The 23352-nt window shown below is 37.5% G+C and overlaps 1 protein-coding gene across 1 annotated transcript; it reads right to left on the bottom strand.

The window, feature by feature from the left end:
* Positions 1-634: 634 nt before the first annotated feature.
* Positions 635-4274, bottom strand: LOC148876368 (Leucine-rich receptor-like protein kinase family protein). Its single transcript, XM_088966687.1, has 2 exons — positions 1511-4274; positions 635-1356 (listed from the first exon to the last, which is right to left on the bottom strand). The coding sequence occupies exons 1-2, from the start codon at positions 4077-4079 to the stop codon at positions 911-913; spliced, it is 3015 nt and encodes a 1004-aa protein (XP_088822813.1). The 5' UTR covers positions 4080-4274; the 3' UTR covers positions 635-910.
* Positions 4275-23352: the final 19078 nt, after the last annotated feature.

The raw sequence follows: 23352 nt of genomic DNA, 5'->3' as shown, positions 1-23352 counted from the left end.
GTAGTTGATTGTCGCTTTATGCCCCACCTAACAATCATATGATCAGGGAAATTAGGGAAGGTTTTTTCACCTGCCCTCTCCCTATATTAGTCAAAAAAGAGGGCCATGCGGGTCAGGACTCAGGAGTGGCCCATTTGGATTTTGGGTTGAAGGGAGCATTTCTAGTCCTTATCCAATATACATTTCGATATATCGTTGTAATTCTGTACATACAATATCTAATGAGTGTGTGCCAGTGCCACCCTATACATAACCTGATCCGATCCAACGGTGGGCTTCTCATGCGATGGATCCGGATTTTCAATTAATTACGAATTTTCTTTTCTTTGTCCGCCCAAGGTTCTTATCAAACATGGATACTGCTCCCGGGTTTGAAAATAGTACAATCTGTGCACATCATTATTGGTTGTTGAGTTGGAATCTCCTCAGAAAAATAAAGAAGGGATGCATAGTGGCATTGGTCATATGACTCGTTCTGTGCAACATATATCCTTAAGCTGCCAGGGTTGTGGCGTGGGTTTGGCACCCAAGCCGGCCGACAAATGAAGGCCACGATTTAATTGTGAAATCAGTTAATACTAATAGTTAATCTCTCTCTTTGATCTCGCAAATTTAGATTTTGCAGGCCGAAAGATTAAAGCTTCCGAATACCATGTTACTTTGTTATCTATTAGTACCGGTACCAGTATTACATATACTTCAAAGGAAATATAGAAAAAAGAAAGAAGAACAAGATGACCTTCCGTCCCTTTGACCTACTTATATCCTCTGCTGGATGTCTACTACGTATCTCACAACCAACCTGAAGGGAAGAAGAAGAAGAAGAAGAAGAAGAAGAAGAAGAAGACACCCCGGCCACCTGATTCAATCAACGGAACATATAAAACTAAAAATAACTGTAACGTCGATATCATGAGGGGCTGTGTTTGAGCTTCTCGGGGCTCTGATTCATCTTCTTCTCATAATCGTAATCGTAACCGTGGACTCCCTCGTCTTTGTTAAGAGAAGGATCATCTTTAGCAATAGCGACACTGATCAATTTGCAAGGCTCAGCGTCCTCCAGCATTTGAACCACCGTCCTCATGGAAGGCCTCAGTGCTGGAAGCCTTGACGTGCAATGCACTGCTATTCTCAACACCTTAACTGCGTCTTCCTTTAATCCATCCGGAATCCTTGAATCCACCACACCCATCACGCTTTCTCGGCTCCCCATCTTGCTCAATATCCACTGTACGATGTCCTTGTTCTCCCCGTATTCTGGTTCTATCGGCCTCTTTCCCGTCACCAGCTCCATTAGAACCACTCCGAAGCTGTACACGTCGCCCTTCTCGTTCACCTTGCACGTGTATGCGTATTCTGCACCACCCCCCAAACCCAAATCAAAGAGTCAGAAGTCAGTCCCCTTAACATATAAATTGAATTTGATAAATGGGAACCAATCCAACGGTGTCAATCCATTAAAATCGCGATACTAAAAAATATCTGAAAATGAAAAACGTAAAAAACTCACCGGGAGCAATGTAGCCATGCGTTCCTGGGATGACTTGTGTCGAGTCCTTCCCGCCATTCGCCTGCACAATCTTCGCGAGCCCGAAGTCGGCGATTCGAGGTTTCAAAAACTCGTCCAAGAGTATATTGCTTGATTTCACGTCACGGTGTAAGACGGGCCTATCGTAACCGTGATGCAGATACTCCAGACCCTTAGCGGCTCCCACCGCTATCTCGTAACGAGTCTCCCAATCAAGCTCCACCTTCCGACACGTGTGTATCCGGTCCCACAAGCTTCCATTCGGTAGATACTCGTAAACTAACAGACAGGAATCTTCACTCGTGATGCTGCAATACAGTTTCACCACGTTCACGTGCCGTATGGAGCTCAGCGCCGCCACCTCCGCGTCGAACTCCGGCGGGTTCCCCGATCTCTTCTTCAGCATCGCAGTGCTACTCTTGGCGCTTTTCCGTCCCGTCGAGTCTGAATTCCAGATATGTTTCACCGCCAATTCATTGCCATTCTCCAAAACCACCCTATAAACGTTTCCTGACCCTCCCTTTCCGATCAAATTCTCCTGTCGTATCGAATTCAATATTTCTTGTTCGGTGAAACTCAAGACACGGAACGATTTTATGTCCCAAGAATCCTTTGACAAAGAAAAACCGTGCTCATTTTCTTTCTTCTTCCTCATGAAAGCTAGGCATCCCAGCAACGAGACCAAAACGGCTATTGCCGCTACGAAGCAAAATATCAACGTCCGGGAATCGACTGACCTGTCGGAATTCGACGAACATTCAGGGAAGTGATCCGGACCACAGAGTCCGGGGTTTCCAGCGAAACTACCGTTATAAGCAACCACTATAAGAGATTGTGGTACACGGCCCGTTAGCTTGTTGTTTGACAAATCGAGAAGGCTAAGCCTCAGAGAAGATAGGCTCGCCGGGATTGATCCGGAGAGATGATTGTTCGATAGGTTTAATGAGTTCAGAGAAGGCAATGACCCGAGTGTCGCCGGAATATTACCGGTGAGTGAGTTGTGGGCGAAGTTAATGACGTTGAGAGAAGCACAGGAACCAAGGGAATCGGGTATGGCACCAGAAAACATATTATCCTCCAAACTCAGATCGTTAAGTTTGTTCAAACTTCCGATGTTCTCTGGAATATTGCCGGAGAAGTTGTTGTGGCTCAAATCAATTGAAACAAGGGCCGACGCTTCTAAGATTTCTGAAGGTAATTCACCGGAAAATCTATTGTTGTCGATCAATAACTGCGCAAGTGCTTTGGCATTCTTGATGTCAGACGTGACTGGACCTTCCAATTGGTTCATGGCAAGATCGATGATGTTAACTTTGGGCAAACCCCAAATTCCAGCAGGGACAGTGCCGGAAAGCGAATTATTGCTTACTCGAAAACGAGTCAGAGACGAACAACTCGCGTAACTTGCTGGAATTTCTCCGGTGAGATTATTCTGGAGTACGAGCAATTCCTTCATCTTGCCGTTCTTGCACATGTCTGGCGGAATCGGACCCGTCAAATAATTCTCAGAAACGTCGATGAAATCGAAATCTGCCCAAGATCCGAGCTTTTGAGGGAGTGTGCCTGTCAATCTGTTCGTGTAGAGCGAGAGATTGACGAGATACTTGAAATCCCCAAATTCTTGGGGGATCTCCCCCGATAGATGATTCATAAAGAGTTGCAGACTAGAAAGACGAGTCAAGTACTTGAGCTCCGAGAGATCTCCTTCAAGGTAGTTATCAGAAGCGTCGAAGTTAGTGAGACTGGTGATGTTTCTGAATCCGACGGGAAACTTTCCAGTCAATCCATTACTATATAACTCAAGCTGCCGGAGCTTCCTAAGATTCGTAATCCCCGTAGGAATATTGCCTGTTAAATTATTGTCAGCGAGTTCTAGATTTGTGAGCTCTGCAAGATTCCCTATACCTTCCGGAATTTGTCCTTGGATACTACAATTTGAGAGATAGAGCCACTGAAGCTTGCGGAGGTTCAGAACCTCCACAGGGAAAGGGCCGGGATCGAATTGGTTGTCTCCGAGACTCAAGAAAAGAAGATTCGTCAGATTTTTTAGTGAATTCCATGGAAAAGGACCCGTAAATCCACTTAAGTTTAGGCTGAGGACCTGTAATTCACTGAGGGAGGATAGATCCGGCACCGTTCCGGAGAAAGAATTGAAACCGATATCGAACTGCTTCAGGCGAGTACAGTTCTTCAAGTTTTCTGTAATGGATCCGTAGAGTAAATTATTACCGAGGGAGAGCATCTGCAGAGACGGAAGCTGACAGATGGAATCAAGTGGAAGAACTCCAACTAGTCGGTTATTGGACAAATCGATTCCAGTAACGGATCCATCCAGCCCGCAAATAACTCCATCGAATTTGCAGGGGTTTCCATTCGGTGTCCATGAATCGAAAACATGCGTATCAGATTTCTGAAGCGCTGTCTTCAACTTGAGTAAGTTGTCAATCTCGCCGGCAATGCAACTGGAGAAAGGAAAGGCAAGGAACAGAAGAAAGAGAAGATGGAAGAAGTCCCGCCGAGAAGGTCGCCGGTAGGTGCAAGGCGCCGACATATCGGCCGGTGAAGGAAAGGGGGAAGACTTTTCTCAGTCTTGAAGCTGAGTGAGAGTGCAAGTAAGACCGAGGGAGAAAACTTCAAAGAGTTCACATATTAGCACAACGGTGGGACCTTGTACAGTGCACAATTGACGTGGCGCTAAATGATTAGGCACGAGATTTTTTTGATTAATAGAAATTAATTATTTATCTATAATGAGACTGTCGGAAATTTATTTGTTTTATTTAACGGATAAAAAATGCGGAGCAGCGAGGGATGGAAGCTTCCGGCCGCCTGGATTGACTCAGCTCCCACAAGCTCACACGATGAGCAATCACGTGGTTGAGTTTATTTTGCTTTCGTTTTTCGTCTTGTTCAGTTTGGGATGGGATCCGTAATTACATTCTAAATTAAAGTAATTATAAGTGTATCGAATGTATCGATGAGGTCATGAGGATCCTTCTGGATATTGACATTCTAACTGATTGGAGGGTGGTGATTCACTTTAAAATTTTAAAATCGACACCAGATGATGTTGTTTTTTATTACACTTTTTTTTTTTTTTTCTGAATGAATGCCGTGATTAGAATAGAGATGCATGTTTAAGGCCAGAGCTTCTTTGGTTTAGACTATTAATAATGCATTAATGCCTACTGGCTTTCGAATAAATAAGCAAAGTTGGTTGAGAGAGGTGAGAGTAATTTGGTATGACATGCGTGTTGTTTTCCGAGCTTGAAGTAAAAGTTGGACGAATGTTGGGTTTGGGGGGTGGGCTACCCCCGACGGGCCCCGGTTGTGTACTGTAGCCCCATCCCATGGATACAAAAATAAATAAATAAATAAAGGGATGAATGCTGAATTAAAAATTACATTAATTAAATTAATCATGAGATTAGTGGAGTGAATTGTCAATGTTGTATCCTAAAAAAATAAAAAATAAAAAAGAATTGTCAATGTTATAGAGACTGTTGTTATCTACATAAACCTAGGTGGCATATTTGATTGATAAAAGTTCTTCCGCTATTATGTGTTTTGAAAAAGCATAGATTTTTCCTTTTCACCCATAATGAAAATTGGTAGAGCGTGTGTGTCCCGTGTCCGTCCTCATCTCAGGAATACCTAGTCTGATAGCCTGATAGGTTTTGGCTTGCAATTGGCATTTCTTATTTTTATCTTCTTTTACAGATAAAAATTCAGTATTTATAAGGGTATTTATATAGATATTTTAACTAAAAAGAAGATAAATCATTAAAATAAGGAATATTAAATACAGCCTTAGAGTCATCTTGAGTTTACACAAAAAAAAAATAAAGAAGGGGAATAACCTCTATTTTAGGCTGTATTTACTATTAAGTTCAAAAAATACAAGAAAAATGAAGAAAAAGGTTAAGAAACCTATTCAATATGTCAAATAAAGCGTTTTTTTTTTTTTTTATTGAGATCTGATAGGTAAATTTCTTTGCACCAAATGTTTCACCATCAGTACAGGTAATAGAAAAGGAGAAACCGACCATGCATTTGACCTCAATAAAAAACGAGTATGTTTCGTCAAACAATTGGCCACAACATTACCATGATGTAGAGATAGTGAAGTGATCAAACTCCCACAATAGGTTTATGCAATTGGCTAAAAGATGATGACTTGTAATCTTTATTTTATCACATAGCGATGACTCATCATTATCAAAAGGGCCAACTTATCTAGCAACGCGAGATGAGAGCTTTAAGAATTATCACTTTTTCCCAATTGAAAAATCTTTCTCCTCAGGCTTTGTTTAGATCCGGTGTGATGACATTTTATACTGAACCGTATATAGGTGACCGTTGTATTTTGAAAACTGTGATAAAAAGTGTAAAGTATTGCATCCATAAAATCGATAGATGAAAAATCTTATGCTTGATGAGGTTTTACGTCGATTCACAAGGTAAAATTTTACTTCATCAAAGCGCATATAAAATTAAATCGGAATGAAGTTTTACATCAATCATAATTATACACTTATTTTAAATGCCTATAAAACCAAACTGATGTAAATTTTACATCAATTCTTAATTGACATCACTTTCCGAAACGCAGCCTTAATTAAAATATAATACAAATAGTTTTTCTTCTTCTTCTATTAAAATAACAAATTGTAAGGCTTCACAACGGCCATGAGTTGTAAGTATTGCATGTCAGATTGTTGGAATCGAATGTCAATCAACCGTTACAACAAGAAACAATATTTACTAGTTATTACTTCTACTACAAACGGGGGAAAGCCCATTAAAATTAGGTGAATAGCTAAAACCAGGGAAAATTTATGATTCAGGAAAAACATGGTATGTAAAGAATTTTGATCAATCAAAACCCACACTCATGAAATTTGATAGATAACACTTGATTGGCTACCACATTTGTTATTTTAATTAATTGGTCAGATGTTTTTTGGATATCATATCATGATTGAATTCCTAAAACCAAGTTATTGATAAAAGTACAAGGATCTATTTGTTTCGTTTCAAGAATTCGAATCAGAATTAGAATTGGAAGAATCTATTTTCATAACCTATTTGGTTCAAATGGGAATTGAAATCAGTTGAAAATTAATATGATCTCATTCCCAATGGAAGGGGAGAGAATGATCATTTCTTCAAATGGAGGAATATCATTCTCAACTCCAATTCTTTCCAACCAAACGATTAAAAATAGAATGGACCATTCCAATTTCAATTCGAGACCCCTATTCCCATGAACCAAATAGGCACTGAATAAATAATAATAAATAATGATCCAATTGAATTAAATGATGGGACAAGGTAGTAGGATTTTATATGGTTTCCTTCCTACTTTCTAATTCCTATGTAATGTTTATTTTTACCTTACTCTTTATTTCTTTCGTTTTCGTCCATTGTTTCAAAAATTCCCAAATTGCCAATGTAAAAGGGGGATCTATGCAAGCCTACATATCACTTTTGCTAAAAAATTAATAGACAGGCAGCCGCCAATGGATGGCCGGTCACAATTTCTTTGCTTGACGAAATAAAACCGTGGGACTCTTTTCTCTTCTATATTTATCTTTTTACAATATATAAACAAACTACTCTCTCTCTCTCTCTCGCGCTGTGTGGAAAAAGGGAGGGGGGACGACAGTGACCATTGTTTTTGTTTTCGTGTACTGATGGAGACTATAAGCTAGATAAGCTAGAGGAGTACGTTGTGGAATCTGATTGCAACTATTGTTTTTATTTTTCATCCCAAGTTTAAACAGAAAGATACCCTACATACATGTTTAACTCGATCCATTTTTTTCATTCAACCTATATGGTCCTTCTATCCGTCCAATTAATTCAGAAAGAATTACAGTAGACATTCAATCAACTCAGAAAAAGAAGGAAGTGGCACTTTTGTAGGTTCACCTTTTGGTCGATGAATCCACCCACGGCCCACCCACCAAAGTTAAATACTTTCTTGTTTGACAAAAGACATACCCCACGAAAGAAATTGTGTAACATGCACACGCAGACAAAAGAGGAGTCAAACAACGCCAGCAACAGGACCATCCTTAGAGCCCAGTTGGCAGTTGGGCACCATAGACATAGAGCTAGATCGGTCAAACGTCATCAGAAAAGGAAGCCCACCCACTGAGGCCTAGGCAACGTAACGTCCATCGATGCATGCCATTAATTCTCATTTTTCTTCTTATGTTGTTTCTGCACGTTTAAACACAGATTCCTCTTCACTTTGTCAAATTTCAGCCTGATTTCTGGGCCCATGGTACGTCCATGTCAGTCACAGGCAGAATTCTAAAAGCCAACAACAAGTCAATAGAGTTATGACACTCTGCCGAAACCTGAGTCAGCCTAACAGGCTCTTTCACACTTGTCAGTAGGAACTAGGAACTAAGTAGGAAGGAACACAAGCTTGGCCCAATTCACATCTCCAGCTGCTGAGTCCAATGCACGCTGAGATGTGCTTGTGGGGGCGCAGATGTGATCTCAGCTTGGCCGACTCGATTGAGGAGATAGAGAGATACTCACACAACGCTCTCTAAACTCAAATTCTTACTAATTTGTCCTTTTGCTGGTCCCCGGCGAGCATCCGCGGTTGGTCAGAGTCTGTCTTTATGGCAATATAAAGCAGCTGTCTGGGGGAGACTGGGACATATATAAATCCGGGTTTGCGTACCCCATCCCCATGACCCACCAACCATTTATGAAATTCAAAAGATCAGGACCGAGATCATTCAAAGTCTCCCCTCCAAAAGCAAGAGGGAATCTTAGGATCAAAATCAGCGATAACTATTACATGAATTTTAATCATGATTTGATCATGATGAAATAATAAAATTACCTGATTTATGCTTTTCTTTTGAGCACTCAGAGATACATTCAAGCTTTTGCACTTGTGTGGACCGATGTGTAATAGGGTGTAGGGTGTATATAGCCACCTTGTTTGGACGCCTGACAATCTTATACATAACACTTTATTTATTTATATATATATATATATTTTTTTTTTTTTTATTTTAATTCAGCCAGTTGCCCCGTTTATCATAAGGTTTGGCCATTCTTTTTAGGGTTATATTAGTCTGTGAGAATCATTGCTACCCAGCATGCATGCTAAACATAAGGGTTGTTGTGTACTCACAATTCATTCTCATATCATAAAATCCACTCTATTTTCCGCATACTAGCATTTGTCTTCTTTTTAGATCATTTTTTATTTTGGATATATGTTACTTTCTAATTTGAATTAGGAAAATAAAATAATTTGATGCATCAGAATTTACACTGTGATCACTTGTGATTGGTTATATAATCTGTTAAACAAAACCTTATGAGCTGCAGATTTAAATTTCAATTTGACAGTTAGAGTGGAACTTGTCAGAGAATAAAAACCTATTTGAGGATCTCCTCTAATAGCTTAAGCTTTTAGGTTAGATGGTTCCTAAATTAAGGTGGTATTAGATCTTGTTTGACCAAACAGTCTAGTATCTCATATTTGTTATCCCCATTATAATTAATTAAATCTCAGCACAAAATATGAGTAAGATTATACTTGTCAACATTTCAAGTCCAATAGGCTTTTGCATGAAGGAGGCATGTTAGAGAAGATGACAGAAAAAAAAGAAGATATATGAAGAAGAAGAAGAAGAAGAATGGGGGGATAAGACATTTAATACCATGGATGGATTGATTTTACAATTTTCTGAGAAAAATTATAAAAAAAGGAAAGCAATATAATCATTTCCCTATTATAATATACAGTATGGCTACTAATTAATGACCCATACTAAGTATAGAAATTTATTTGTTTGCAACCTACCATCCATGTTTCAAGTCTTGAAAGGAGACTTAAGGATTTTGTAAAGAATGGGGGCATTTTCAAAAAAAAAATGATGAATGGGACTTGGGCCATGTTTGGGAGTGCTTAAAAATAAGTGCTTGTTTGGACCATTAAGCACTTATTGGTATTTGGGAAATCAGCCGAAAATAAGTGCTTATTTTTTAAGCCCAAATTTCTAGCTTTCTTAAATTGCTTATACAATAAGCACTTATTCATTTGTTTCTTCCAAAATTATCCCCAGTTGAATTTTAAAATGTCACTTATAAAATTATCCCAAGTTGAATTTTATAGTACTTTTATGAAAGCACTTTTATGAAAACACTTTTATAAAAGTACTTTTATGAAAGCACTTTTAAGAAAGTATTTTTATGAAATCACTTTTATAAAAGCACTTTTATGAAAGTGCTTTTATAAAAGTGCTTTTGTAAAAGTACTTTCATAAAAACTTTTATAAAAGTGCTTTCTAAGGGTATATTTTGAAAATTTGAAAGAAAATGAAGGACGAAATAGTCACAAATGCTTATTTAAATGCTTATTAGAGAAAAAGACTACCAAACACCCAATATAAAATAAGTATTTATTTTAAAAAAGGGAAATTTCCTTATTAGTACCCTGTACTTTGGGCCTAGTGTCATTTTGGTCCCCAAACTTTAAAATGTGATAATTCAATACCCAATATAAAATAAGTGCTTATTCAAGAAAGTTCGGGTCATGTTTGAGTGGGCATTCTAGTGATCCCAACTTTCTTGAATAGAAAAAAGGCAAGGATCTGAAATTGTTAATTTTTTGTCAATGTTCGGATGGTTGATAAAGAAAATTAGATGGCAGTCGAAAGGTATTTATGTTGTTTTTCAATGCCACTTAATAGCTGGTTAAGCACTTGGAAAAGTTGTCAATGTTGGACAGTTTTGTATGCCCTTAGTTTCAATCAGAATGATGTACTTTATGAGTTTATTGTAAATGAATAAAAGTGCATATTTGATTCATGTTCCCTTGGTATGTTTCTGTGTAATACCCTTAAACTGGACACTTAATGAGACTTGTGTTAGTTTACAATGTTCATAGCCAATGGGTCGGTCTGGGGAGACCTATCCTGATAAGGTTGACACTATTGTGCCACCAAGTCGGTTGGGGTGGCCTATCTCAGCTGCCAGGGTGAGACCCTAGGCACATACAGAGTAGGATTAATTGAATCTTTGAACTGGACTAGATTTCCAGTATTGCCCTGGACCTTGGAGATTGATGGGCAAAATTGGAAAGTTACACCTGACCCCTACACTCGATTATGATACTGCACTAGGTGTCGAATTGTGCTGTCTTTGATATACCAATCAGTGAGATCCTTAGTGGGGGTCAAAACCCGGGTATGTTGGGATAGTTTGAGAATTCATCTGAGTGGGTGATTATAGTGACAGGATCAGCCCCTTTGTCGGACAAAGGTAATGATCGGGGATGCACTCTCACTAATGGAAACCAAGACTACCGGTAGCCGATTTCAATCGTTGAGATTTGTTTTGCAAAGTATATTTTATATGAGATATAAAAGTATATATATTATGGTTTCTAAAATGTTTGCAAAAGGTTTTTATTCCCGGGATCCATATAAGCAGAGAGTGCAACACTGTTCTTTGCAGCCGAGGGAGAGGTCCTCTCTTGTCGGGTAGTGTATGATCATTATGGGCTGAGAGGTTAAGTGTAAGACCATTGAGTATAATACCTGATGGGCTAATCTTGCATCTACCCACAGTCCCTGGGTGTTACAAGGTGGCTTGGCCCAAGGACCATTTAGGGTAAGTGTTGGGCCCATAGAGCCCATTTGATGGGTTTCAAGGGGTGCACTATCCATAGTAGTGTATTCGGCCTGGCCTTGTAACAAAGATTGGGCCGAACCCATGTGGCTGATGTGTAGATCAATGCTTGGGTCCCATGCCATACAAGGAAGCCCAACTAAGCAGCAATTTGGAAGGCTAAATGAATACATAACCTTAAATGGGCCTTAAGCCCATTTCGAACTAGACTTATTTAACAAGTTAAATATGAGCGAATTCTGAGATGGGTCAATAGATAGGATAGGGTCTTAACCCTATCCACTCAGAGAGTTTAGATCTGAATATGATTCAGATCTAGAAACCTCCTAATGAGATTAGGAGAAGACTGATCTAATCTGCAGATAAGATAAGGGTTTATCCTTATTACCTAAGGGGATGTCTGATCCAAATATGATTTGGGTTAGCAACTCCTGATGGGATTAGGAGCTGATCCTTTGGATTTACAAAAGAATGAAGGGGCGGCAGCCTTTAGTAGAATCACATAATAAGATCCTCTTCAGATCTGAAATTACAAAAGAAAGATTTCTGCAATCCCTACAAAGATCTTTCTTGCCGCCTCCTTCCTGTAGCTGCCAGACATCCAGTTCGATCTCCAGTTGTGGGAGAAGTCAATATTCGATCTTGACATCAGTTCTTTGAGAAAGAATTGATAGGAAGCTGTGCTCATGTGCCATCCTACTGTTTCTTGCGAAGGACAAAGTTTTTGGAGAAAAACACTACTGATATTGCTCAATCCTACATTGTGCCATCTTCAGTGGGAGCAGTCTTTGGATCCTTCCTTGGGCATGAACACCTTCGTTGGGAGATATTATTTCTCCGTATCAGGTATAATCCTCTCCTACTCCTTTTGGTTCATATCTGGTTTAGTTTATAGTTCGAGATTGATCATTGAAAATATGATTTTTTAAATAGGGAATGCGATTCCCAGTTGAAAGGGAGAGAAAAATTTTTGAAATTCGCCCCTTTATTCCACAAGATTTGGGCGTCCATACGATGGATCTCTCATCCATTCAGTCAATGTCGGATTGTCATGTTTTGAAAGTTTAGGTACTGAATTGTCACATTTTAAAGTTCGGGGACCAAAGTGGCACTAGGCCCAAAGTACAGGGTACTAATCGGGAATTTTCCCTTTAAAAAATAGGTACTTGAAAAAATTGGGTGCCAAATGCAAATGAGTGCTTATTTGAATAAGCACTTATTTTTAACTTAAGCACTCCCTTACAAAATTGTAATACTGAAAAGCCTTTCTATTAGGATTTTTATTTGAGTAACCATAATGAAGTAGAATTAATTTCTTACTAAGGCTTTGTTTGGTTGCAATGCAATTTTATTTGTACTAGTACAAATGTATGAGAGTGCAAATAAAAAAAATGCAAATTTTGATTTACATTTGTTTTGGATTTTACTTTATTCTACTTTGGGTCTTATTTTACTTCATTTTTATTGCAACCAAACAAAGTAAGGTGAAAGTTGAAACAAAAATAAATCAATACTTTCACCCAAAATATTTGCATAACCATAGTTTTGCATCAGTGCAAATTCATTTTCACTGCAATCAAACACAGACTAAGGCTCAACTTGGAAAAAGTACAAATACAAAATATGTACAATTTAAATACATACAAAATACAAGGTTTTACACTCTACATGTCTGGGACAAGTGCAAATACCAATATGTACAATACAAAACCTTGTGTATGATCTTTGCAAACCTTATATTTGCATTCTACATATTTGTATTTGCACTCTTCCCAAACTGAGCCTAAATGTTATGCCCTTTTTAATTTGAATTTGGGAACCATGTCATTTAGGCCTAACAACGTGTTTAAAGAAGCCATATTGTATGAGAGCTTTGCTTTTTATATATCCACCCAAGTAAGAATCAACTAATAGCATATGAAGGGACATCTTTAGTATATAAAGTGCAGATATTTGCCTTTATTTCAGTGTAGATCATAAAAGTTAAATCCAAATACCATATACTATATATGTTTACTATTTATTTTCACATGTGTATAATACATGCTCTTACACCATTATTGTTCAAGCAGTGAATATATACAATTGACAATTGTTAATTTCCATCTCCAAAGACAAGGTTTGCTAATCATTAGCAACTAGCAAGGTTGCAGTGTTTTTGCTGCTGTGGCAATTTCATTTTCTTTTGGTTTTAAAAGAAACCATGTGTATAAGCATATTTACCGATGCCTAAAAAAACAACAAACTGGGAAATGGGTCGTAGAGCCTGGTGGCCAGGGCCTAACCTACATCCTGGAAAATAAGCCCAGTCTGGTACAAGGTGGGCTGGTCTTTAAAGCCCATGAAAAGGCCCTTCAACTCAGAGGATATAGTCCCAGCCCCTATGTTGGTCTTGATTATTGAACTCTTAGTTCTCTTGATATGGTTCTCCGAGATGTAATTCTGCGAGGCACATTAGTGGTCATTAAGCTATATCCTCATATATGTAAGTCATGGATGATAATGGAGATAGAGCTAATGAAGTATTAAATTTTACACAGACCTTAAGCTCTCGTGCTGTACATTTGTACTTGTATCCCTGCTTTATATGGTATCTATAATCATGAGAGTTTGGGTTCAAATCTCTACATCTTCAATGCATGATTTTAGTGATATGATTCTCGCTGTGAATTGAGGGGCCTTGGGTTCTTTAAATACCCCTACTCCAATGACTTAATACTTTGGGGGCATTCTTTTTTTTTTTTTTTTTTTGGATTTTGAGAGGGGGAAAGTTAATCAATAGGATTTTAGTTCCCATTGACCAAGAATCCCATGTTTTTTTTTCAGATTTATGTGGTGACCATGGAAAGTTTATTTTTTTGTGTATCACTAATATGGGTAAGTGATACCCATGTCGTAGGTGGGTAAATAACTTTTCCACATAAGGGGAAGTTGCCAACACTTGAATGGAATAAAAATGTCCTTTTTAATAATGGACTTCTATGGTTAAAATGGTCATTGCCTTATTTACAAAAAATAAAAGAACATGGATGAATGCACTTACCTGGGTAAGTGTTTCTCAAGAAAAACTTACCCAAATAACTGCATTTATCCGAATAAATAACTTACCGAAAAGCAAACGAGGCCTTTATGAAAACTTTATATAGACCTACATAAAGTTCGTGGGAATTCCTTCTTGTAGTCCACCACTCTCTCATTTGTTTCCATTAATTCTGTAGTAAGAAAACAGTCATGAGTAATTGGAAGGACGCCATGTTATTTTGAGTATCTAGGTGATAAAGTCATACTTTTAACAGAAGGAAAATAGGTAGTTTGGATTTTTCATATGGTGGTCAGGACGTGAAGCCAAGTATCAACACTATACAGCAAAGACAATGTTACAATTGTCGCTCCCCTTTTGCTTGGACCTCTCTTACAATTTTATGAGTGTATGTTAAACTAATATAACCCTTTACCCCTTTTAAAATTAATTAAGACTAAATACAGTATACACACTTCACCTTCCTCTTTCTCTTCCTGCAACTATATAAACTTACCTTTATTTTTAGTTTTTTCCACTAGTAAATATGCATATTGGCGATTTATTGCTTTTTAACTTAAAGACTTTGTTCCAAGTCTTCTTACTTTGTAGCTTATACAAATATTTTCAATTTGTTGGTCTAGTTGAACAATTGTTTGTCTAGAAAAAGATGAAACTGGTTGAATAGGTTCATTTTCCACCAAATTGCTTGTCTATACATCCATTGACTCGATCAACAACATGGTGACCTATCTAATCAACCTATTGAACCATTTGATTTGGCTACTAGGGTGATGGAATAGACATTAAATCTCTTTTTTCCTAATATTTTGTATTTCATTTCCATCGTTAAAAAATATTTTTTGTTTATCACATTTTAATATGATAAATATATAATATTAGAGATTACGCATTTTTTTCTATAAAATTTCTATATATTTTACAATTTATTGTACTTTTATCAATTTTTAAAAACTTTTATTATTTAGATATGACATCATGGGTTGACCCATTTTACATAGACAGTCAACTATTAACTCACCACTCAAATGGAAAATATATTTTACGTTTGGGTTTATTTTAAATTTGGTATTCTATTTCCACCTTTAGAAAAAGTAGTTTCTTATTTTTCACACTTATTTTTATTTAATATGATGAATATGTAATATTAGTGATGTGCTAAAATGTTTTTCTTTCTACAAAATTGTTGTAATTTCTTGTTTTATGTTGTATTTCTATTTTTTAATATGTATTGATTAAATATGACATAATGTGTTGATACATTTGACCTAGAAAAAAGTTGGACAACTAACCTGCCACTTAGACAAGGAAATGGCTTTGTTCTTATATTGGTCTTAAATTTTGTATTTCATTTACATCATTAATAAAAATAATTCTTGTTTATCACACTTCTTTTTGTTTAATATGATTAATATTTAATATTAGAGATGCGACTATTTTTTTTCTTTTTCTGTATTTTGTATTATTCTCTGTTTAAATATTTATTATTTAATTATATATAACATCATGGATTGATCTATTTGGCCCAATTGGTTGAACCATTGACCTACCACCTAAACAAGAAAGTGGTTTCATTGTTGAGTCAATTTTAAATTTTGTATTCTGTTTATATCAATAAAAAATCTTCTTATTTATCATACTTATTTTGGTTCATATTCCATTTCTTATTTTTTGAATCTTTATCTACTTTTAAAATTTTAGTATTTAGCTATGGCACCATGGACTGTTCCATCCCTATTGTTGTTCTTCTTGTGAGAAGAGTAGGGCATTTTTTGAAAATTAAATGAACGATTAAGTACAATTTTGTCCTTTACATTTTATCCGTTAGATTTAATGTTTTGAAGGTCAAGGTATATATAAATAGTTTTTAAAACTACAAAGCATAATAAGTAATTTTCTCAAAGATAAGGGCATGTATAAGTAATTAACCCAAAAAATTAGACATGTGTAATTATTTAAGATGCATAACAAAATTCCGGTACTGACAAAAGGCGCAATTTGTCATATTCTAAACTCATTTTAAACAATCAACAACTACCTAATTTTCCCTCAAATTCAAATGTGAAAGCATTAACACAAAGGGGCAAAATACTTTTTATAGATTTGCTATAAACACTAGGGGTTTGGGTGATTTTCCCCAAAAAAAAAGTCACTAATTTGAAGAGACCTTTTTAACTTGCCATGCAATTGCTCCCTTGCCTTCTCTTGGGCCTCAAAGAATTGTATTTGAATTTTATCAATCTTTTTTAGATATGTTCATTAAAGCATCATTTGAAATAGAGGAATTATATTTTTCTTTTTTATGCTTTTGCTTCATGGGCTACACAACAGGGGTAGTCCATCCCCCAAACCCATAGGTGGGATTTGATCCCAAGTCTCTCTGGTACAACTAGCAAGAAACCATACCAACCATCTAATTGGCATCTTGCAAATAGAGGAATCACATTCAAAACTTATTTAATAAGGATAACTCTTTCATTGTTAAAAAGAGTTTTCAATTTCAAACCCTAAATTTTCCTCTTCATTTTAGTTGTGATGTTCTTTGGAACTTTCATATCCATTATACCTTGATCAATTGGAGCACCCTATTAGGACTAATGGCCTTACCCAAGAGGAGGGTGAATTGGGTATAGCCTAAATTGTGAATGTGTTAAGCTCAAAAATCCTTCCCCCCAAAACTAAAGCCAAACCTTCTTGATGATTTAAAAATAAGATGCAGTAGAATAAATGATTAGTCATTAGATTCAACAATTAATCAAAAAAAAATGCTCTCAATGAAGTAGATGAACTGCTATGGAGTTAGTGGTAATGCAATTAAATAAAGATCAAACAATAAATGTAATTAATTGCAAAATGTAAATAACATCTAAAAGTAAATAAGTGAAAATCTAAATGGCAACTGCACTAGAAGTGTGTATCGATTAGTGTAGTTGGAGGTAAATGACCAACCACAATGGTATAACTAAGAAATTGGCCAGCTATTCAAAGATAATCAACTTGAGATTTAAGTAGTTGTAAGACTGCTACCGGAATCTCGAGGTCAATTTAACTATTTGAAGTAAATGATAAAGTTAAGCAATAAATTGAACAACAAAGTAAACAACTGTAAATGTAAAGCGATTAAATATAAATGGATAGCAATTGGTAGAGGTAAAAGGCCAACCACAGTGGAATAATTAAGAAATTAACTAGTTATTCAAAGATAATTAACTTGAGATTCAAGCAGTTGTAAGACTGCTACCAGAATCTTAGAGACAACTTAACTAATTAAAGTAAATGATAAAGCTGAACAACAAAAGTAAACAACTATAAGTGTAAAACAATCAAGTATAAATGGATAGAAATTGGTGAATGCTAGTAAGCAATAAAATATCTAAACTATTGAACCAATAAATTAGTGTAGTTAGTAAAATTAGTGAGGTTAGTAGTACATGCACTACACTAACAAATTTGTATCTTATAGATCAAGAGAAGATGAACCAAATAATGTGCAATGGTTGCAAGATAATCATAGGTTGAAGCCTTTTGTAGTTAGCTAAAGAAGTTAATAATGTTAGTAACAAGTAACTATACAAACTTGAAAAAAATAACAAAGAAAGACAAAATAAATAAACCACAAATGTAAAGGCATATAAGATTTATAGAGGTTTGAAGAAACCCATGCCTACATCCTCTACCTCAGGCCACCCTTTCACTAACTAGCTGGACTTACAAGTGCCAATAAAAGCCTTACAACTAACAAGATTTCTGGGTACATGCAATACCTTAACCAATAGGGCTTGCAGGAGCCTACAATACCTTAAACTAGCATGACTTGTGGGTGCCTTCAATACTTAACAGTTGGGATTTTGGATGCCAACAAGACCTTGATGGTGTTCAATCTAGAACATCTACCTATACTCAAGATAATATAAGTGAAGCACAGTAAATGGTTACAGCAAGGGACCTCTAGATAGGCAGATATGACAATATATAGCTCAACATATTCAACTACAAGAGTTTTTCTCAGGATGCTCAACTTAGTGGAGAAGAGACTCACAATAGATGGATGAAACTATACAAGCTCAAAAGTATACCTGTTCACAAATATTTTCAAACCGGCCAAATCAGATCAACTCGACCCGAGATGGTCAACTTTAAAAAATAACCGGTCGGTTTCAGTTCAATTAGCATTAAAACCCGATGGTTGGTTTGGTTGTGGGTTATGTGTATATAAACCCTCAACCAAACTAACATATGAACGTTAATGAGAACCAACGTGGATACAAGTCTATCACACTTTGACCCTTTTAAAATTACCTGGCTTCAACTATTATAATCACTAAATAGGTCAATTTGTTAGGTGACACGTGTCATCATTAAATATTCTTAGACTGTCAATATTACCTTTTTCAATGCTTCACCTATTATAATTAAATTAAACTTTATGCCCTCTCTCTCTTTACACAAAAGCCAAATTCCGTTGTCCCTTTCTTTCTTCACACAAACCCCAAAAAGGTGACAAGATGTATAAATATTAAATACTAAGAAGTGTGGAAATTGAAGGGCAATGTATTAGTCAGTTAACCAATTAAACCGACCGAATTGCAGACAAAATTTCTAATCGTTTTTTTTTTCTTTCTTAGCCAATTTTGTTGACCTATTGATCAACTCGAGAGTATTGGTTTGATTGATGTAAATAAGGAAAATCAAATTAATCCAACCCATAAACATCCCTACTCAAAAGCTTCTCAGCTTTTGTCACATCTGAAACTATTGAAGCTCAAGAATCTCTTCAACAAAAATGACTCTTGCTAACTTGCTATAAAAAACAACTATACACACTATACAATAATAGGTTGCTTTTCTTGCTTGCCTTCAATCAAACTATAATCTCTATTTATAGAGGTTTTGAGAGCAAGTGACTATTTTTTAGTTGTTAGAGGGTTCTTTCAATTCTTAGTAATGATTCAAATCTGCTCCAATATGGTAGAAAGATTACCAAACATAGCAATAGTTGTTTAAGTCTTCAAACAATCAAATTTTTTTGAAATAATCAACTACCGAATTTTAGATGTCATCTATTAGATGAAGGGAGGAACATTTTTTCTCTTTCTAGTCAACTGGTTCCTCCTATTAGTCAATTGATATCAAATTTAGCTTAGTTTTTCTAGGTTAGTTAACTATGCATTTTTAGATAGTCGACTACTTCTCTCAAACAAGGCATTTTTATGCATCACCTGTCACAGGTAATTGACTATGCCTTTCGGAGTAGTTGACTATGTCTCACAATCTTAAAAAATCATGCCTCAACTATCATAGATAGTCAACTAACATTTCAGAGTAGTCGACTATACTATATAGCCTGAGCAATCTTGCCCTTCAAATAGCCTAATATTTAGAAACCTTAGAAATATTCATCCAAAGGTTTGGAATTTCTTTCTTTGGCTTTTGATGTAACGCTTTCTGGTCACATATCATTTTTTTTGTGCTAAGTACCTCATCATTTCGTCTGCTCCCAAGTGGCCGATGACTTAGAGGCCGAAGTGAAGCTCCCTAGTGTAGTGCAACCTAGCTGCTCCCTGCAGAAGATGATCTGCTCATCTTTGTAGACGGATGACCTAGTTGATATGCCAGAATTGAATCAGAGAACCTGGGGTGTTTATCCGGCGAGGTCACTCCAATGGCTAAGTTAGCACTTAGTTGTGAGCCGAGAATGATATTAGAGAATGAGAGAGCTAGAGAGCAGAGATTACCCATCTCATCCTTTTTGCATACCTTTGCCCCTGGGGGGTGAGGTCTTTATATACTGGAGTCCTCGTGAGTTTGGTGGAGCAGTTCCTGGATTCCCGCTGTGATGGGATCTGTTTCTGTGTTAGGTGGAGATAACGTCACCAACCGGTATGGTTGCCCATTTCCTCTTGAATCGGGGAGTGGGTGATCTAATATAGCCGTTACAAGGCATGATCCTGTAAGATGCGAAGTACGGTGATGGGATACCCGGGGTTGCCATGCGATGGTCAGTCAACATTGCCTGAGCTCGTGCTCTTTAGATCCGACCTGATATGAATGTCGAAGTGCCTTGGGATCGAGGTGGTCTTGATGTGACCTTGCGCCGAGGTAGACTTGTCTCGAGGTGGTTTGGTTATCCGAGCTCGATTCGTTGCAGACTTGGCACGTCAGAGTGAGCTGCTTGGTGGCGAGCTGTCTGTAAGTACCAGGCTATTTGGTGGCGAGCTACCTGTGAGGTGCCGAGCTGTTTGTAAGTGCTAAGCTGCTTGGTGGCGAGTTGTTTGCAAGTGCCAGGCTACTTGGTGGTGAGCTGTTTGTAAGTGGCGAGCTGCCTGTGAGGTGTCGAGCTGTCTATAAGTGCCAGGTTGCTTGGTGGTGAGCTGCCTAGTGGTGAGTTGTCTATAATTACCAGGCTGCTTGGTGGCGAGCTGCCTGTGAAGTGCTTGGCTGCACATAGTTGTCATGAGGTGCCAGGTGTCATAATGTCATTGGAGGGTCAAATCCACCATCATCATTTGCCCCCCACCCCCGAGCTGAAAAGTAACTCGACGAAGGGAGTAGATTTCTCCTTTTGGCTCGGAATTCAATGAGCTCGTAAGCATTGATTCAGTTCCTTAGGCTTTGCGAGTGACTCGCAGTCCACTCTTGGATTTTGCTCATGCCGAAGAGGCAACTGGGTCTTATGTGGTGTCAAGGTCTTTGCCAGTTCGGTACTTTATCCCTTAAGCTCTAGGAGCGACTTATAGTCCACTCTTGTTGATTTTGTCCATGCTAAAGAGGCGATTGTGTCTTATGTGCCCATGCCAAGGAGGCGACTAGGACTAGCTCGCCCATGCCGAAGAGGCAACTGGGTCTTAAGTGCCCATGCCAAGGAGGTGACTGGGCGAGCTAGTCCCATGCCATGCCATGCCTCCTTGGCATGGGCAGTTAGGAACCAGTCGCCTCTTCGGCATGGGCGATCTAGTCCCAGTCACCTCCTTGGCATGGGCACATAAGACACAATCGCCTCTTCGACATGGACAAAATCAACAAGAGTGGACTATAAACCACTCCTAGAAACTAAGGGCTAAAGTACCGAACTAGCAAAGACCTCGGCACCACATAAGACTCAGTCGCCTCTTCGGCATGGGCAAAATCCAAGAGTGGACTGCGAGTCGCTCACAGAGCCTAAGGAACTGAATCAACGCTTATGAGCTCATTGAATTCCGGGCCAAAAGGAGAAATCTACTCCCTTCGTCGAGTTACTTTCAGCTCGGGAGTGGGGGCAAATGATGAGGGCGGATTTGGCCCTCCAATGACATTATGACACCTGGCACCTCATGACAACTATGTGCAGCCTGGCACTTCACAGGCAGCTCGCCACCAAGCAACTTGGCACTTATAGACAGCTCGCCACCAAGCAGCCTGGCACTTACAGACAGCTTGCCACTAGGCAGTTCGCCACCAAGTAGCCTGGCACTTACAAACAGCTTGGCACCTCACAGGCAGCTCGCCACCAAGTAGCCTGGCAGTTACAGACAACTCGCCACCAAGCAGCCTGGCACTTATAGACAACTCGCCACCAAGCAGCTCACTCTGACATGCCAAGTTCGCAATGGATCGAGCTCGGATAACCAAATGACTGGAATACCCCCCAATAGAGCCCATAACCCCATCATGTGGCTTAACCAACGGAAGTCAATAAATTACCCGAGTGGAGATATTATAGTAATTTTGACCACTACTAGTAAGTATGTTGGAGCTGGACTCTAGAGTCTAGACTTTACTGCCCAGAAGAAAAATCCCTTTATAATTATACCACTAGCGGGGACTCGTGCATGCACTGAAAATTTGAAAGATTTAATAATTTTATTTATTATTAATTAATATTAAATTAATAATCAAAATTTGTTATTATTTAATTAAAAGTATTTAAAGTTTTTGTTAATATTTAAAATTTTAATAATTGTATTTTTCATTTAATGTTGATTTATAGAAAATAGTTATTGTTAATTTAATATGAATAAATATTTTTAATAAATTTAGTTTTATTAATAATTTGTAGTAATTTTAATATTGTTATTATTTTTAAATGATATTTTGATTAATTTTAAATAAATAAAAAATAACTGTAAAATCTAACATTTTTATTAATTTTACTAATAATTAACAATTATATAGGAATAACAATGGGGTGGGTTTAGGGTGGGGCACCCTATCCCTGTCCTTGCCTCAATAGTCAAGACACTCTACTCCATCCCCGCTCCGTCCCTAGTGTCAGGCGGGTTCAGGGCAAGGCAACCACTCCACAATGTCATGCGAGTTTAGGGTCAATGCACCCCACTCCTCATCATGGATGAGGGAATCCTTGAATTTCCCCACCCTATCCCCAGTATTGGGCGGGTTCAAGTAGAGGTGTAAATCAGGTTGTGCTGGACCGACACGACATGACTCACATGTGGCCCGCACAAAGTGTGGGTCGTGTTGTGCTAGACCACAGGATATCTTGGGGGGTCGGTTCGCACGACCCACGGCCCGAGCCTACACGGGCCCATGCCATGCCATGGGCCAAGCCTTGGGCCAGGCCAGGCCGTGGACTGGGCCAAGTTATGAGAAGTCCATTAAAAAAAAATAGAAATAGATGTTTAAATTTTTATTTCATATAATTTTTTATATATACAATTAGACCTATTCATGGGCCGGGTAGCTCAACGGCCCGACCCAGTCCTACTTGTTATTTTTTAGGCTTGGACAAAATTTCAAGCCTGTGGGCTCGAGCTTGAGCTTTCTCAAATAAGCCCGACCCGATACTATTACATATATAAAAAAGTATTTATGTTATATATAATAAATATAATATATATTTCTTAAATCATTAATAAATATCAATTTAGTATTAGAAAATATAAATTAGTTTATTAATTTATTAAATTATTACTAAATTAATATAATAATAGTTTATAAAAGTATATTAAAAAATAAGACATTTTGTGCACAGATCAGTCTTTGGGCTTGGGCTCGAGCTTTAGAATTTTTGGATTTTTAAATAATTTTTGATGTTTTTCATTATTATTCAGTAATTTTTGCATATGTGTATTTTTCAATATTTTTCAGTATTTTCAGCATTTAATTTTGCATATTA

This window comes from Nelumbo lutea, chromosome 1 (genome assembly GCF_056320005.1).
Source record: "Nelumbo lutea isolate HS-2025 chromosome 1, American lotus-T2T, whole genome shotgun sequence".
Lineage (NCBI taxonomy): Eukaryota > Viridiplantae > Streptophyta > Magnoliopsida > Proteales > Nelumbonaceae > Nelumbo > Nelumbo lutea.
The sequence above is the reverse complement of the archived record's forward strand: the minus strand, read 5'-3'. Positions and strand labels throughout refer to the sequence as shown.

What these genes read in the sequence shown, in the direction of transcription:
- LOC148876368 (XM_088966687.1), bottom strand. Translation starts at nt 4,079, where the DNA reads ATGTCGGCGCCTTGCACCTACCGGCGACCTTCTCGGCGGGACTTCTTC. An exon ending in GCATGGCTACATTGCTCCCG is followed by an intron (nt 1,357 to 1,510) that starts GTGAGTTTTTTA and finishes GGGGTGGTGCAG; the next exon opens with AATACGCATACACGTGCAAG.